Here is a 15,969-nt window from a genome sequence, read left to right as displayed (position 1 = left end):
TGTTTTCATGTCCCTGTGACACAGATTACTGTTGTTCATTCTGATTATTGACAATATGGTATGTGAAATTATTTCCTAAACTTTTACATTTTTCAAAGTAGATTTTTTTCAAGCTATAGTTATCCTGGCCTCTGAGAACTTGGTTTCTCTTTGGTCTCTCCCTCACTGTGAAAGACCAGTGAGGCTGAGTGAGTCCCTTACCTGTTGGTTGCACAGGTCACCTATGAAGAACTGCACCCGAGGGTTATCAAAGCCTTGGCGGACATCAAATACATTGACAGCATAGCCTCGCGATAGCAACTGCTCTACCATGTGCTGCCCCAGGAACCCAGAGCCTCCAATCACTGTGCACTTCTTAGCCTGCAGAAAGAGGAATGGTAAGAGGACAAGAGGTGTGAGGACTAAAGTGGTGAAGGTCAGGCTTACCTGCCACAGGCCATTGCAATGACAGACACATGCACTGACATAATTAAGCCATGTAGCATATTCAGGGCTTGTCAGAGCCAGGTACCTTCTACAGGCTTACATCTGTCTTAATCTGAATCCTGAGAGCTTGCTGACCAGCCATATTAGGCAAAACAGCAACCTTCTAGTTTATAGAATATAGTAGAAGTTTAAATAAGAATGTCCCCTGTCATCTTGGTCATGTGAATACTTTGGTCCCAGTTGGTGATGCTGTTTAGATAGGATTTGGAGCTATGGCCTTGCTGGAAATATGTCACTGGGGGCTTTGAAGTTTCAAAGTCTCCTGTTGTTCCTAGTGCTCTCTCAGCTTCATATTTATGGTTCACGATGGAGCTCTCAGCTTGTTGTTCTAGGCACTATGCCTGCCTATTGCCAAGTATCTATGCAGTGATGGTGATGGACCCTTATCCCTCTGAATCATAAGCCCAAATAAACCCTTTTCTCTATGGGGTGCCTATGCCATGGCATTTTATCACAGTAATGGGAAAATAATAAGGCAAGAGACTGTCTTAAAGAAATAAAGTGGCGTACAATAATGACACCCAATGTCTTCCTCTAGTCTCTTTGTATAAACATATGGGTGTGCACGCCTGTACAATCACTTGCATGAACCACACAAATACAGGCATCCACATACATATACACACAGACCAAAACAATTAATCAGTCAAATAAATAACCTTATAATTTTGCTGTTGTGTCCTCCAGTGGAATTTTATTTCCTGATTTTATAATATGTATGTATGTATGTATGTATGTATGTATGTATGTATGTATGTATGTATGTATCAAACCAGAGTCTCTTTCTATATCCCTGTCTGTCCTGGAATTCTTTATGTAGACTAGGCTAGCCTTGACCCTACAGACACATTGTATAAGCCATTGTGCACTGTCTGGGACAAGTGAAACAATCGGTTGTCAGTAGAGTTTTATAGTGATGGGAATCAAACCAGACTCTGCCTAGAGATGTTGTACATGTAAAGACTTGTTAATGTCTTTAATCATATGTCTAAGACTAAGTGGCTAGAAGAGACCATGTGAAATAATCAATAACTTTTTGTGGCCATACCAGACAAAAACAGAGTAGGTCTGATATAAATAAATGCAGGTAGTGAGACTCCAGAATGGATCAAATGGATTAAACCAGTACCTTAAAGATGATAATGCTAAGAATAGGAGAGGAAGGGGCTTGGAGTGGGGTTGTACTTCAGTGATAGAGCACATCTGTTAAGCTATATGTTTGATTCCCAGCACTACAAAAGAACTAAAGCCAATGTGTTTTGATGACAGCCAATATTCACTATCATCAATGCATTAGTTCACCAGTGAACATGCATGCCAGAGATGCCTGCATGGTTGCAGTTATATGAACAATCCCAGGGAAGATCAATGTAAAATCTTCCAACTGGAACCAGAGTCAGTACTCTAAGAAGGCAGGAGAGGGGGATCCCCAGAACTGGAGTTACAGATGATTGTAAGTCGCCATGTGGGGACTGTACAGAGGTTCTCTGTAGAACAGCTGGTACTCTTCACCACCAAGGCACGCTTCAGCTCTAATTCTGGCTTTTTAAACTCCTGCCTTCTGAGTTTTTTTGGTACACAGCAATAAGTAACTGGCATATCTTAAATCAAGGTATATAATACACAAAAACATAACCAACCAGCCCTGACTGAACAAATGGTTTAAGTACACTTAAACATGTACAGATAAAGCCTTGATATGCGAGGGTTTGTGCCCAGTCTTAGTGTAGCTGGTTAGGTCATATTCAGTTGAGATCCCTGGGAGGCTTGCTCTTTTCTGAAGGGAAACAGAGGAGCAGTGGATCGGGGGAGGTGGGAAGAGGGACATGGAGGAGTGGATGGAAGGGTAACTGTGATTAAGATGTAATATATGAGAAAACAATAAATAAAAATGCAGAGGTAATTATAAATAGCTTGACTTCCCCTACTTTTCAAATGTTAGTACCTACTTTGGAAACTTCATTTATCAAATCTGTCCCTGTGACCTGGCCTTTCTTTGATTCACTACGAACAGCCTGTTCCATTATGGCTCAAAGTATGGTCTCGTTTGTAATCAACTCTTCTTCCTAAAAACATAGAGAAAGACATTAATAGTGTGCAAGCAAAGCATCTTTATCCATTATGGGTAAATATTCATAAATAGCTAAGCCCTAGCCATTATACCTACCGGCCAAAGTCCCCATGCTAGGGAGTGTATGCCAAGTCTTTAACTTACAGTGTACTTGGATTAGAGGCAGGACAGGAAGCGAGGTAAATAACCTCTTTTACTAATCATATCAAAAGCCTTTGGGTAGCGGTTGGAAGATGATGGGGACCAAGAACTTTACAGTGGGAGACAGAGTAATCAAGTGCAATGATGCTACCAAACAGAAAAATGCAGTCCTGGTGGAGGCCTCATCATTCCTCCCCTTTCCCTTTACTCACAATACCAAGTTGCAAACACAAGTTAAAAAATTATATTATTTTGTATGTATAAATATTTCTGATGTGGTATTTGTAAATGGAAAACTGTACCAGAAATAAAAGGGCCTACTCATGAAAGAAGATGCAAAATGCCACAGGAGAAAGAAGTGTCAGGCACCCAGCACCGACTGGGTCTTGTGATGGCTTCAATCCAATTTCCACAGCCTGATACTTTCAAACAATGGGTGCCATCCTATGTCTCTATGAACTTGATTTGATGAGTGGATTGATTTTTGTGGGCATATCAAAGGCCCAAATGTCCTTGAAACATATTACAACCCTCAATGTTTGATGGGTCACCTATAGGAGATTCTCTGAATTCAAAATGGAAATTATCAGTTGTAATTATTCATCTTTGAGACATGTCTGTGAAAGCATTTCCAGAGAAGTTTAACTAAGATGCAAAGACTTACACGGAACATGGATGGTACTATGCCATGAGCTGGGAACCTGGACTCAATAAAAACAAGAAAGCAATGGAGAGGTGGCTCAGTGGTTAAGGGCAGTTGCTGCTCTTGCAGAATAACTGTGTTTAGTTCCTAGCACCCACATAGTGGCTTATAACTGTCCTTAACTTCAGTGCCTTGGGATCTGACACCCTCTTCTTACCTGAGTGAACACTAGACAAGCTATACATACATGGTTTACATATTACAATGTAGGCAAAACACTTATATACATAAAATAAAACTTAGAAATCTTTTTTTAAATAAAAAATGAGAAAGCAAGCTAAACACCAGCATTCATCTCTCTCTGCTTCCTGACTACAGATGTAGTATGACCTGCCACCTCACAGCCTGCTGTCATGACTGCCTCGCCATGATGGACTGTGCTTTCAAGCTACACTAAACTTCCTTCCATAGGTTGCTTTTCTTCAGGTTATTTTCTCAGAGCAATAAGAAAAATACACAATACATCAGTTTACTATATTTCAGAACTTGCCTTATTCTGAGTCTCTGTCCACATATCTAATGAATATGGATAGTTAACCTGCACTTCCGTGCCTACTCCATCCCCCCGTGTCTATTGCTCATTGCCCTGAACACTTGCAGGGCCCTGACATCTACTCACCTCAAACTATGTGGCAGTGACTGGACTCATATGGCTTTACATATAGCAGGACAGAAGTTGCTGGAAAACAAGGATCAGGGCACCTTGTACCAGTTTTACAAGCAGTCTGAGGTGGCTTGGTTGCTGCTAAATTGTAGGCATGCAAGACAGGGTATAGTATAGAGCAGGCACTCATGGGCCTGCTGGTCTCAGAGCTGCATCAAGTATTTATACACGCAGAATCCTTACTGCTCTTCCTTATGTATCTAGCAACACCTATCTAGAAGTTTCACTGAGCTTTGTTCTTAAGCTGGTGTGCTATAAATCATGACTGCCTAGTATTCACTTTGGCCATTTTTTTTCAGATCCTCAGGGGAGCATAAGCAAATGAGAAGGCAGATACAGCAATGGAGGCAAGGGGATTCTCCTGTGTAGCTTGCAACCCTGCCAACGCCATTATTAACCTCTCTAGCAGCGGTCAGTGTTGTGTATTTGGGGCTGTGAGGGTATCCACCTGCCTGCTTGTGGAACCCCATCATAGCTGCAGGGAGGGAATGCTTCCTACAGGTTTGGAGCCCTGCTGTTTTAAGTCTTGTTGTGTGTGGTCAGGCCTGACAGACCTAGGAGATGAATGCAAGCTTACTAATCAAGTCCATCCCCTGAGGATACTCTGCTTACCTACAGGCCAAAGCACATATTCTTTCACTCTTCACAGCTAGAAACCCAGAGCCTGTGCCTGGGTTCAAATCTCAGTTCTACCTATGACTAGGAAGCTCTCTTGACAGTCATTCAAAGGAACTGAACCTGTTTCTTCATTTATAAAGCAAACAGCCTTAAAGATTACTGTGAGAATTAAAGACAGAGCTATTTAAGCATAGTGCCAAATACCTATTAAACACCCTGTTAAAAGCAGTTTTTATTTATCATACCTCCCAATGGTCCTCCTCTGAATCCCCAAACTACTTTATACCTCTCCAGCTTACCTGAGGTCATGCTGTGTACACTCAATACAGTCTGCTTGACATGCCCAATACCCTGGCTGTGATCCCTTCCTACCTAATTTGAGGCAGAGCACACAATTCATCCTAAAGTGTTCCACTTAGTAGTTCTTTTTTAAAAATTGTTTATTAACTTATTTATTTTTACATCTGACCATAGTTTCCCCTCCCTTCTCTCTGCCAGGTCCCTCCCCTCTTTCCCCATCCCTTCTTCCTCCATTTCTCTTCAGAAAGAGCAGGCCTCCGATGAATATCAACCAGGAATGGCATATCAAGTTGCAGTGAGACTAGGCACATCTCTTATTGAGGGTGGACAAGGCAGCCCAGTTAGGGGAAAGGGTCCCAGCAACAGGCAGCAGAGTCAGAGACAGCTCCTGTTCCCACTGGTAGGAGTCCCACGAGAACACTAAGCTACACAACTGTAACATATTTCACCTGGTTCTTCAGTAAAATACAGAAAATATAATCATCCCAGTATTCAATGTTTCATATACGATGTAGGAAGAAATATGGGCCCAAATTGGGCTAGCTTGAGGGAGGTTATGTAAGGATTACAAAACACAACACAACAAAAGAAACCCATTTGTCCTCCAATGATGGGGAGAATAAGTAATCTTTACACTGAAAATCGGTGAGAATTGGAGGAAGGGAAAACCTCTCACAAGTTTGGAGTCCTATTGTTTTAAACCATGCTGTCTATGGTCAGGTTACAAAGACCTAGTGGATGAATGCAAGATGAAATTTTGTGCAGTCTAGAAACAGAGTATAGTTACCAACTCCCACCTCCACTATTACTCAAAGCAAGAAGCATATATCTTTTCCCACTTGCCAGAGGAGGAGGTGTGAAGTAAAAGTAACATGCCCACCCTAGTATGGTTGCAATGTTCAAATGATGATCACACAGGTCTTAGCACACCAACCTCTTGTCAAAACTAAACCTATACTATCTCAAATTATATGACTATGTGATGTGTGTAGGTCCTGGGAGGTCAGAATTACTCTAACAGTGAGTCAATGCCACTGACATTCCCTTGGTCCTGCCCGCTGCCTGAAATGCAGTGATATTCTATAGTCAGGTTCAAATGCATGTCAGGAATGGCTCTGAATGAACAGAGAAGATATACTTAACAAACAGCAAGCAAGCACATGAAACTGACTCAACATTACCAATCACTAGAGAAATGGCAATCAAAATCTCACTAAGACCATCTCACACCCATTAGGAGGGCTACTATCAGAAGTCAGAAAACAGAAAATAAGTGTTATTAAGGTCACAGAGAGACTGTAATACTTATGTGAGGCTAATGGTAATAGAAAATAGTTTATTCACTGTGGAAGTTTGGTAGCTCCTTACAGAATTAAACACAATTACCATGTGATCTAGCAGCTTCATTTGAGAATATAAACCTAAATTATATGTAGGGACCTATAGTTGACTTTCCTATATCCGTCTTCACAGAAGCATTGTTCACTGTAGCCAAAAAGTAAAAGTATCCTAAATTTCCACTGATGCATGAGCTGATAAAATGTGGTCCATTTAAATCATACAGCAAGATATTATGCAGACATAAAGAAGAACGAAATTCTGATACATGCAACAACCTGAACGTACTCTGAGAATATCATGCTATGAGAAATGAGCCAGGCACAAAAGAATAAGCACTGTCTGATTCCATTTCCACGAGGTACTTAAACTCAGAGAAACTGAGAGTACATGGTTTCTGGTAGTAGTTGGCAGTGGTGGGATGGGGAAGGGCTGCTAATGCAGTTTCAGTTTTGCAGCATGAAAATATCGGAGCAGAGTTGGTGTCAGTTGCCCTACAGTAGGAAGAGAGTGCAAAAAAGTCAAACGGTTGCATTTTCTGGTACATACATTTGATCACACACTTACAGACAAAAAATTGTCTTGAACTACTGAAAAGTGGACCTCAAAGAGCAAAGTCCTAGGGACTATTGGGCTGTGATGACTGCTATTTCAGAAGCCTCAAGTCTGTTTCATTTAGAATGGTGGGACTTTGAATCCATTAAGCCAAGATGTACCACCACATCCTACACTGAAAAATATAAGAAGGTTTGTGACCGCCCATTGCTGAAGACAAAAGGAAAGGATAGTGTGTTTCGAACCCCACAAAGATGAAAGCGCCCCCCATTTCCTGAGGGGGTGTGAGCTCTCTGTAAAGGAACAGAAGCTAGACTCTGGCTACCTTGAGTTCCTTAGCTGAGGGTAGAATGTGCTGATCTGTGTAAGAATTACAGACTTCAAGGATAAAATACATTTCTCAGACAAGTCAATCAGTGGAGTTAGGAATCCTGATATAGGCCCGAGTTTTGTCTCATCACCACCCACTTCAGGCTTAGCACCCTGTACAAGACCCGGCCTGATGATCTAATGGAAGGAGAATGAGTCCCATGAAGCTGGCACCTACTTACTTAATAGATACACTACCTTGAGTAAATATTGCAAAGCAGGGGTCCTGTAAAAAAACAAAGTAAGACTTCTCCCTGCAGAATTCAAAGACATGGCACAGGATGAAAGTGTTTAGGAGGGCATTTGTTTTCTGAGGTAGAAGGTGAACTGTTATTTCCCTGGGGCCATCCAACTGGACTTTGCTTTTTCACAGACCTGAGATGCCACGTCTCACTTTTTCTTATTTACTTACTTTTGAATTTGCTGTGGGCCACTCCGGAGCCTCTTACCAAGCCCAAGCCTAGCTTCTATTGTTCCTTTCATATTTAAGGTAAATTCCCCTTATCCTTCTAGTTCCTTAGCACCTGTTGTCAATGCTTTCTTCCTGAGTTCAAGTGACTTCTCCTGGATTACCCTGTTGTTTTAAAAGCTGGATCTGGAAAATACTCACCTTTCATGCCTACCTCAGAGTTGCTATGGGGGCTCAAAGCAGGACTGAAAAGGGGGTTGTTTGGATCCTAAGGACGCCAAGTCCATAGAGAACTAATGTAGTATGCTTAGTCACAAGAAATTATCTAAAAACATGAATTCTAAGGCCCTACGAGGAGCAAGTTAAAAAGAGGATGTGAGAGTCTTAAAAGATAGATCACATCTAAGGGTGGGAAGAACATGTTATACTGTGATAAGTTGCATCTACACAAGAACAAAGCAGCATTATGCTCATACAAGTCAAAGAACTTAGCAAGGGCCACAGAATTAGCACATAACCAAAGAAGAAATTTATTGTCCTTTCTACCCTGTTGGGATGTCACCCCAAAGATTGACTGGGAAGAAGAGTAGTCAGTTTTCTCATTACCAAAATAAAACATCTATTCAAGCATGTTAAAAGATTCAAGGTCTATGTTAGCTTATGGTTTTGGAAGTTTAATCCATGTTGCTTTGGGCCTTTGGTAGTACGAGAGAGAGAGAGAGAGAGAGAGAGAGAGAGAGAGAGAGAGAGAGAGAGAGGAGAATGAATATGAATGGGGTAGAGGATGCTGGAGACTAGTCACCTTTCAGTAGCAAGAGAACAAAACAGAGAAATAAACCCCACAATCCACTTTCAAAGGCATGGCCCTGGTGACCTAGCAGCCTCCCAGTGTATCCCATTTTGTACAAGTTCCACTACCTTCCAATAACATCATGGGTGGGGACTACGCCTTCAAGAGAGAGACTTTTGAGGAATATTTAAGACTCACTTTAGCAAAGAATATGGAGAGACATGAAACTGGGCAGTGGGCTTCGCTGGACTTTACTTTCTAAACCAGAGATGTTCATTGTAAAATTAATCTGGTGGAGCATAGGTATATGTTGGTAGAGGATGAATTATGGAAAACTAAGGGGTACTTACGGACTACCTAATAGGCTAAGGTTCACCTAACATGTAGTCTTTCCTTCTCCAGGTACTGGTAAACACAAATATGATTCCTGTCCTCATGCCCACCTTCTAGTGGAGGCAACAAAGAAGAAAAAAGGTTAACTTTACAGTGGCTTAGGAGGTGACCAGTGTTACTATAAATACATATTGCAATATGAGGGGCCTGGGTACAGAGTAAGGAGTAACCTTACAGAGGTGACAATGACCAAAGACCAATAGTAGGCCTGCTGGCAAATACCTTTAATCTAAGCATTCAGGAGGCAGTGGCAGATAGATCTCTGTGAAGTTTGAGGGCAGCCTGGTTTCCATTGCGAGTGCCAGGTCAGCCAGAATTACATAGTGAGACCCTATCTCAAAATAGTGATGGTCAAAAAATTCTATTTATTTTTGAAATTTTCTCAAAGAATTAATCAAAATATGATAAAATTAAAAAACTTCATGTGGCTGGGTAAGATCAATGCAGCAGTATACCAGCCACAAAAAGTGTCCTGGATGGGAGTGAGCCAGAGGGGAGAACAGTATGGGTATGACAGGAAGAGGAGGTAGGCTTTGCGGACTTTAGTGAGAACTCTAGCTCATACTGCTGAGGAAGGGCTGAGGAGGAACAGAGAGAACAGAAGACACTTTAAGGACATAACTGTGAGAACCCGGAGGCTGGATATAGGGGATTGTTGCTGCAGGGAACAAAGGAGTCAAATAGGACACAAAAGTTTTGAATCTGGTTCATGGCTTAAAGGAAAGAGGGCAAAGGGCCTATATTACATTTATGGGGAGTTGTTAAGTCTTGGGCCTTTCTCAGTTTGAGAGACTGATGCTGTGCCCTTAATGTTCCTAAGCTGATTTTCTATGCTTTGAGGGGCATAGAACATAGGATCTGTGTTCGACCCTAAATCTTCCTTACTCCTGGCACAGTTACAGGTAACCCCACACCCATTGTGCACTTTGCTCTTTAATTTTCTTTACACTCCATGCTTCCAAAACTCTTGTGGCTTTGCTTGGAAGGGAGTGTCATTCAGGAATGCTCCTTCCCATATGTCTTGGGTGTCTGCACGTCTAACAGGGCACATTTTGATGAATTTTCAAAAGTCCTCAGCTTATCCCCCTGAGAACTAAAGTGACCCTTGTAGAGCTAATGTCAAAGACAAAGCCTCACTTGGATTAAGTTTCTAAGTCCCAGCCTTGTGAACCACTGGCACAACACTCGGCATACCCACTCCATTTTCGAGGTCTCAGCTTCCCCAGGCACAGTATTCTCTCCAAACCATTAGGTCATATCTTTGCTGGTCCCTCAGATGTTCTGTGTCCCCAACTCGGTTTTAGAACGTCCCACCCATTCCCTTGCACTTCCTCCCGGCTCTGTCACCTATACTCAGCAGCCTCCAAGGGCAAATCCGCAACTCTTACCGGGTTTAGACACTCAAACGATAGACCTCAGCTTGCAAGCAACCGGCAACCAGCGAACTCCAGCTGAATACCAGCCACCCTTTTCTACTGAGCTATATGAGCCCACGATCAGCAGAGCTTCCTTCATAATGTTGATTGGTCTAGCTCGCCTCTGGCGTAGCCAATTGACGCTCACAGCACGATTTTGCCCAATGAGGCCAATCTTTGGCTGCCTACGCATCGCCCTTTGGCCCTTGGGCGTGCTTTGCCAGGTCAGCCCCACCTCCTCGTTCCCAAACCAATGGGAAGCGGGCTGTGCGCGCAGGGAGCAGTGGGAAAGCCGCCAAGGCCGCGAGTACGCTGTTGACTTAACAACCGGTGGCAGCGTCTGTTGGGTGATGGTAAGTGCTGGAGGTTCGGTGGACTACCGCGGCGTTCCCGGGCCTTTCCTAGGCCTCGGTGCAGGCTTGCAACCTTCCTTGCACGGTTCTTGGCGTTGATGCACTAGTTCTTCCATGGAGCTGTGTTCCGGAAGGGTAGGAGAGAAAGTACAGCCGCCCGCTGCATACCTCGCCTGCACTTACCCACTACCCTGTCCTCGCCCCAGTCACCTTCAGCCACCCCCCACAAACAGTCTCTGGACCTCTGCTGGTTTTCCGAGAAAGGCAGGGTGACCATTCTGTTGCTTTCCTTAGACTCCGGCCTCAGTCAAACTCAGGCCTCCTGGCCAAGGCCACCCAGTTAAAGTTTATGCACGGTGCTAAGAGGCTTATTGTGTTCTGATGGTCTCTAGCGCGTTCAGGCTTTCAGGAGATGCTTTGAGCTACGCAGAGAGCACGCAGGTGCCAAATGGATTGATTCTAATCACTCTGTAGTGGCATAATATTTATCTTAGTAAGTTTACATTTAGCCAAATTTAGGTATAATTAATTGGAGGAGCAGAATTCATGGGAACTGGCACTAGAAGATGTTTTAAGTACCTTTATAGAACGGAGATTCCCGAAATCATGTACAATTGATCATCCGTATCCGTAAATGGTTTCTCAGCTAGCTCTCTTTCAGAATGAAGAATAAGATGTCTTGGCTTCTAAAATCAATAGTTTAAAAAAAAGAAGAGGCAGAGGTTCATGGAAAGATTAATTGTTCTTTCCAGCAATTCTTTCAATTTATTAGGCAGATCTTTAAAATCGGTTGGTATAAAATTTTTTCATTAATTACCCAGCTGTCTACTTTAGCAGTGGCATTAGAGCACATATTGTTTCCCCTCTTCATCTTTGATAAAAAAAAAAAAGTGAGGCCACACTAGGTTATTCTACTTGATGTGCATATGGAAATTTGTGACAGTCTATTCATAACAAAGTGATAAGCTTATTCCTTACAAACAGATACTCTCACACTTGCTGTTCACTAACTTTGGAAAAGAAGAAAATTCAAGTATGTTGACGTTTTAGGCATGAATGATATTGTCATTCAAGAAGCTGTTGATGTTGCTTCTTTATATTTAAAAATAACTTAAGAAATTGAATTTCCTAAAGTGATAGGTCAATTGATTTCAATTAATGGTACAATTGCATGAACTTTCTGTAGTATAAACTTTAAGACATTGGAGGTCAGAGTTATAGCCTCTCATGAAGGCTATGTTAACACTAGAAATTCATATTTGTATATTCACTTGCTCTATGTCGATCTATACAAGAACAAAGAAAAATGATAATATACTGTTTTAAAACAAAAACTCCCTTCTATTTGGTTGCTCCCCAATGAAGTTGGATTTAGTCATTTGAGGCATCACATTATTAACACAAATTTATAGTTACATTAGAAAGTAACCACTTTATTGTCAATGTTCTATTTTTTACAACTTAGTAAAAACTGACATATATAAATTTAAATATTTTTACATTGAAAGTTTTTTTTTCTTCACACAGGTTTGCGTTATTTCTATTTTCAGAGTTGGGGTTAGTTTTATTTTAGTTTTTACACTTTATTATTCATTGGGGGAGAAGCACATTGTAACCTGAGTGTGGAGGTCAGAGAATAATTTAGAAGAGTTGGTTCTCTCCTTTTAGCATGTGAGCATAGTTTCCCTTTCCATCTTTGATAATGAAAACTGAAGCCTGGATCCTAATTTCTATTTAGGTTGTCAAGCTTGGCAGCAAGATATCTCACTGGCCCATGAAAGTTTATATAATAACATATAAGTACATTATGGAGGATTGAGCCTAAATGAAAGAGATATGTATGTTTAGAGCTACCATTAAAAAAAAACACCAAAGACTGTGGTTGTAATACTGTGCTTCTATATTTGTATAATGTGTGAAGGCCTCTAATTTTAAGAAGACAAACATGGCATCCAGTGCCCAGAGAAAAAGGATGAGCCCTAAGCCTGAACTTACTGAAGAACAGAAACAGGAAATCCGGGAAGCTTTTGATCTCTTTGATGCTGATGGAACTGGAACTATAGACATGAAGGAACTAAAGGCAAGCTGTACACATCTTGCTTTGTTACCTGTGTTTCCCTGTTGCTAGTTCTCTACCTGTTCCATTTCTTCTCCCTTCTTCCTGGAAAAGGTGACAGAAAAAGGTACCCTGTATATATTTTACCTGAAACAATGATCTAATTGATAAAGTTGATTGCAAATATCAATTGAATCAGTATTACAGTGTCCTTAATCAATTTCATGGGTTAATGTCCTCAACAGTTATTTTTGTTTCTGCATCATTTACATGTGTCTGTTTAGATGATTCTATTTTCATTGCAGGTGGCAATGAGGGCCCTGGGCTTTGAACCCAAGAAAGAAGAAATCAAGAAAATGATAAGTGAAATCGATAAAGAAGGAACAGGAAAAATGAACTTCAGTGACTTTTTGACAGTGATGACTCAGAAAATGGTAATTTAGCTAAGATAATTAACATACTTTCTACCCATAATGGTAAGATGTGAGAATCTAGACATAAAAAGAACTTCATCTAACAAAATCTATTCCATTTTTAATTGATAGGATCCCTAAGTTTCATGTGTCTTTCTTTAAGGTAAAAGCATTACCTTGTTTCATGTGGCCCCATGATAATCACAAGCAGTACAACCTTTTAACTCACAGATTTTCAAATATTTGTCAGATTTGTTTATTTTGTTATTGTTGTTATTAAAAATTAAATTAGCATAAAATAAATGAGGAATCAATCTGACATTTCCAGACAAATGGTTCACATTCAGGATTGATTCCTAGATTGTTCTTCCTAGGGGCTCTCTCCAGTTGTACTTCCTGGCAAGAACCTTCCTGAAATATTTGAGGTTTCAATGCTTTCAGAAATTTTACTCTCTTCCATTGTACTCAGGGCCCCAGTAATTCTTTGAAGAATTGTAAAAAAATACCTCCTTTGCCCTTATCAGTATATCTGTCTTCTATTACCATGAGCAATGTATTTTCCCTGATTACAACCCTACTCACTGCTTCTATATTTTAAAAATCTAGTGTCTGCTTGTTTTATACAGTATTTTACATACAATTATATTTCCCATTTAACCCCTAAGTTTATGTTAACTTTACTAAGTTTGTCTTCTTTTTTCCAATGGACCACACTTGTTTGCCTGTGACAGAGGACATATATCATGACAGCTATCACCAGGACTATATGATGATGAGAGACAGGGCCAAGGAATTAATCTAAGAAGACAGTTTTCCTACAACTCCCTTCTTGAGATTAGAACTGGATAAAGTTCTGTACAAGACAAAGCACAGGAGGGACAGCGTAGATACCTGACAAGATCCAGTATTGGGTGTTGGAAAGATGAGCCCCAGCTCACCCCAGAGGCTCTTGTTTTCTACCTGTGAAAACAGTATGTGACTGTCCAGTCACACCAGGAACCTGTCCTTTGCACATGATACTTTGCCTCCTCCCCCAAACAAGTCCTCCTGTTCATTTCTTAGAACTTCTTGGCTTTTCGAAAAGCAGGCATTTTTTTCCTACTAAGTTCTGCTTTGATTATGAAATAAATGATGGGATAGGAAGTAGAAAGGGGATACATATCACCGTGAATCAGAGGACCTGGCTTCCTACCATTGCTCAAGTCAGGTTTTTGGAGACAGAAGGATGACCAGGGAGTGGCCAAGTGGCTGGGTATGAGTAACTATCAGTTTTGTGTCCTACTCCAGTCTGAGAAAGACACCAAAGAAGAAATCCTGAAAGCTTTCAAGCTGTTTGATGATGATGAGACTGGAAAAATATCGTTCAAGAATCTTAAGCGTGTGGCCAAGGAGCTGGGCGAGAACCTGACAGATGAGGAGCTCCAGGTGACAAGTGGGCTCTGGTTTTCCTGGGTTCTATTTTCTCTATTTTCTTTCTTGGAAGGAAAGGTAGTATCCTGCATACCTTTGGTGATAATTTCCTGCCCATGGACTCTGTCTTTAGAATGTACAGTGGAAGTTCCTCTTTTGGCTTTCAGGTAACAGACACTTTCCAGCTTTTTTTCAATGGATGCATATGACAATAATTGAGATTTGGTTTTCTGGTAACTATCATAGAAAGGGGCACGCTCACATTAAATGGACCATAGTCATCTTTTCTCATAGCATTATTTGAAGTTTCTTATCTAATCACTTTGCAGTTTCGTTTGTGACTTAATCTAAGAGGAACCCTTACCTCCCTGCAGGAAATGATTGATGAAGCTGATCGAGATGGAGATGGTGAGGTCAATGAGCAAGAGTTCCTGCGCATCATGAAGAAGACCAGCCTCTATTAAGATCAGTGTTCCTTTTTCTACTGCAAGCACATGTGACTAGATTTAGTGCCTGGCATTTTGTGACATATGGCTTTGGAGAGCCCCCCTCCCCTAACCTCTGGGATAACTTTAGCCATGACCTTGAATCTATTTTTGACTTTTGGAAGTGTTCTTTGATATTAAGTTCTTTGTACATTTACCTGCTGACTAAGTCAGAAGAAGAACATAAAGTGGGGAAAAGGGTCTGAAGGTGTGACTGTGGCCACTCCACCTTCCATGACTTCACCTTACTCATGCATTTCCACAGAGCTGAAAACATGCACTGGCTTCTTAGTTGTCCATGTATCCATGTCACCATAAGCTGTAGTGGTTCTTAAAATGGTTTTGGTTTTCATTTGACACCACAATGCAGTTTTCTCTTTTATAAAACCTAATGAGTGCTTGCTGTGGCATTTGGATGTGTGTTAATGCATTTGTTTTGTCTTTAAAAAAATAAAACCTTTCTTAATTTAAGCTCTCATTCTTTAAAGGATGAGTATTTTTAGCTTTAACTGTGAGTACACCTTGTAAATAATTGTGTTCAGTGCAGCCTGGTACATATATAAAATTTGTCATTGGCATATAGATAAAAAAGTTAATTCTCTGTTACTTTGCTGCCATAAATAGTGTTTTGCTTTCGGAACTTGTGGATTTTTACAGCTAGTAGAGCTTATGCTCTAAGCCTAAAGAGTCTTTTTTTTTTCCTTTTTTTTATTGAATAATGTTTTATTTATTTACATTTCAACACATCCCCTTTCCTGGTTTCCTGTCCATAACCCCCCTATCCCATCCCCCTCTCCCTTCTCTGAGAGTGTTCCCCCTTCCCAACCACCCACCCCTTCCTGCCTCCCCCCCTCCCCCGACATTCCCCTACACTGGGAGGTCCTGCCTTGGCAGGACCAAGGCTCTCTCCTTCCATTGGTGCCAACAAGGCTATCCTCTGCTACATAAGCAGCTGGAGCCATGGGTCTGTCCATGTGAACTCTTTGGATGGTGGTTTAGA

The 15,969-nt window shown here is 41.2% G+C and overlaps 2 protein-coding genes across 7 annotated transcripts in view; one reads left to right on the top strand and one right to left on the bottom strand.

Annotated features, from left to right (window-relative positions):
* Positions 1-10,358, bottom strand: part of Nsdhl (NAD(P) dependent steroid dehydrogenase-like) — a 30,924-nt gene extending 20,566 nt beyond the window's left edge. Inside the window, exons 1-3 of one of the 4 annotated variants that reach the window (NM_001009399.1) lie at positions 10,226-10,299; positions 2,436-2,552; positions 202-360 (exon numbers count right to left, since the gene is read on the bottom strand). In NM_001009399.1, the coding sequence (NP_001009399.1) occupies positions 202-360; positions 2,436-2,510 (234 nt within the window). In that variant the 5' untranslated portion in view covers positions 2,511-2,552; positions 10,226-10,299. Of the gene's footprint in view, positions 1-201; positions 361-2,435; positions 2,553-6,609; positions 8,325-10,225 lie in introns of those variants that run through there. The other 3 variants (XM_063279969.1, XM_017602022.3, XM_039099683.2) reach the window with 3 other exon arrangements.
* A 114-nt stretch (positions 10,359-10,472) lies between these two features.
* Positions 10,473-15,447, top strand: Cetn2 (centrin 2). Of its 3 annotated transcripts, none has more exons than NM_001400934.1 (5): positions 10,558-10,605; positions 12,527-12,685; positions 12,967-13,095; positions 14,362-14,499; positions 14,859-15,447. In NM_001400934.1, the coding sequence occupies exons 1-5, from the start codon at positions 10,603-10,605 to the stop codon at positions 14,946-14,948; spliced, it is 519 nt and encodes a 172-aa protein (NP_001387863.1). In that variant the 5' UTR covers positions 10,558-10,602; the 3' UTR covers positions 14,949-15,447. The 3 variants fall into 3 exon arrangements, with proteins under 3 accessions (XP_063136414.1, NP_001387863.1, NP_001387862.1); NM_001400933.1 differs by having other exon boundaries at positions 10,558-10,740; XM_063280344.1 differs by having other exon boundaries at positions 10,473-10,605; positions 14,362-15,440.
* Positions 15,448-15,969: the final 522 nt, after the last annotated feature.

The sequence above is a fragment of the Rattus norvegicus genome, chromosome X (assembly GCF_036323735.1).
Source record: "Rattus norvegicus strain BN/NHsdMcwi chromosome X, GRCr8, whole genome shotgun sequence".
Taxonomy (NCBI): domain Eukaryota; kingdom Metazoa; phylum Chordata; class Mammalia; order Rodentia; family Muridae; genus Rattus; species Rattus norvegicus.
Note: the sequence above shows the minus strand (reverse complement) of the source record. Positions and strands in the feature narration are given on the sequence as shown.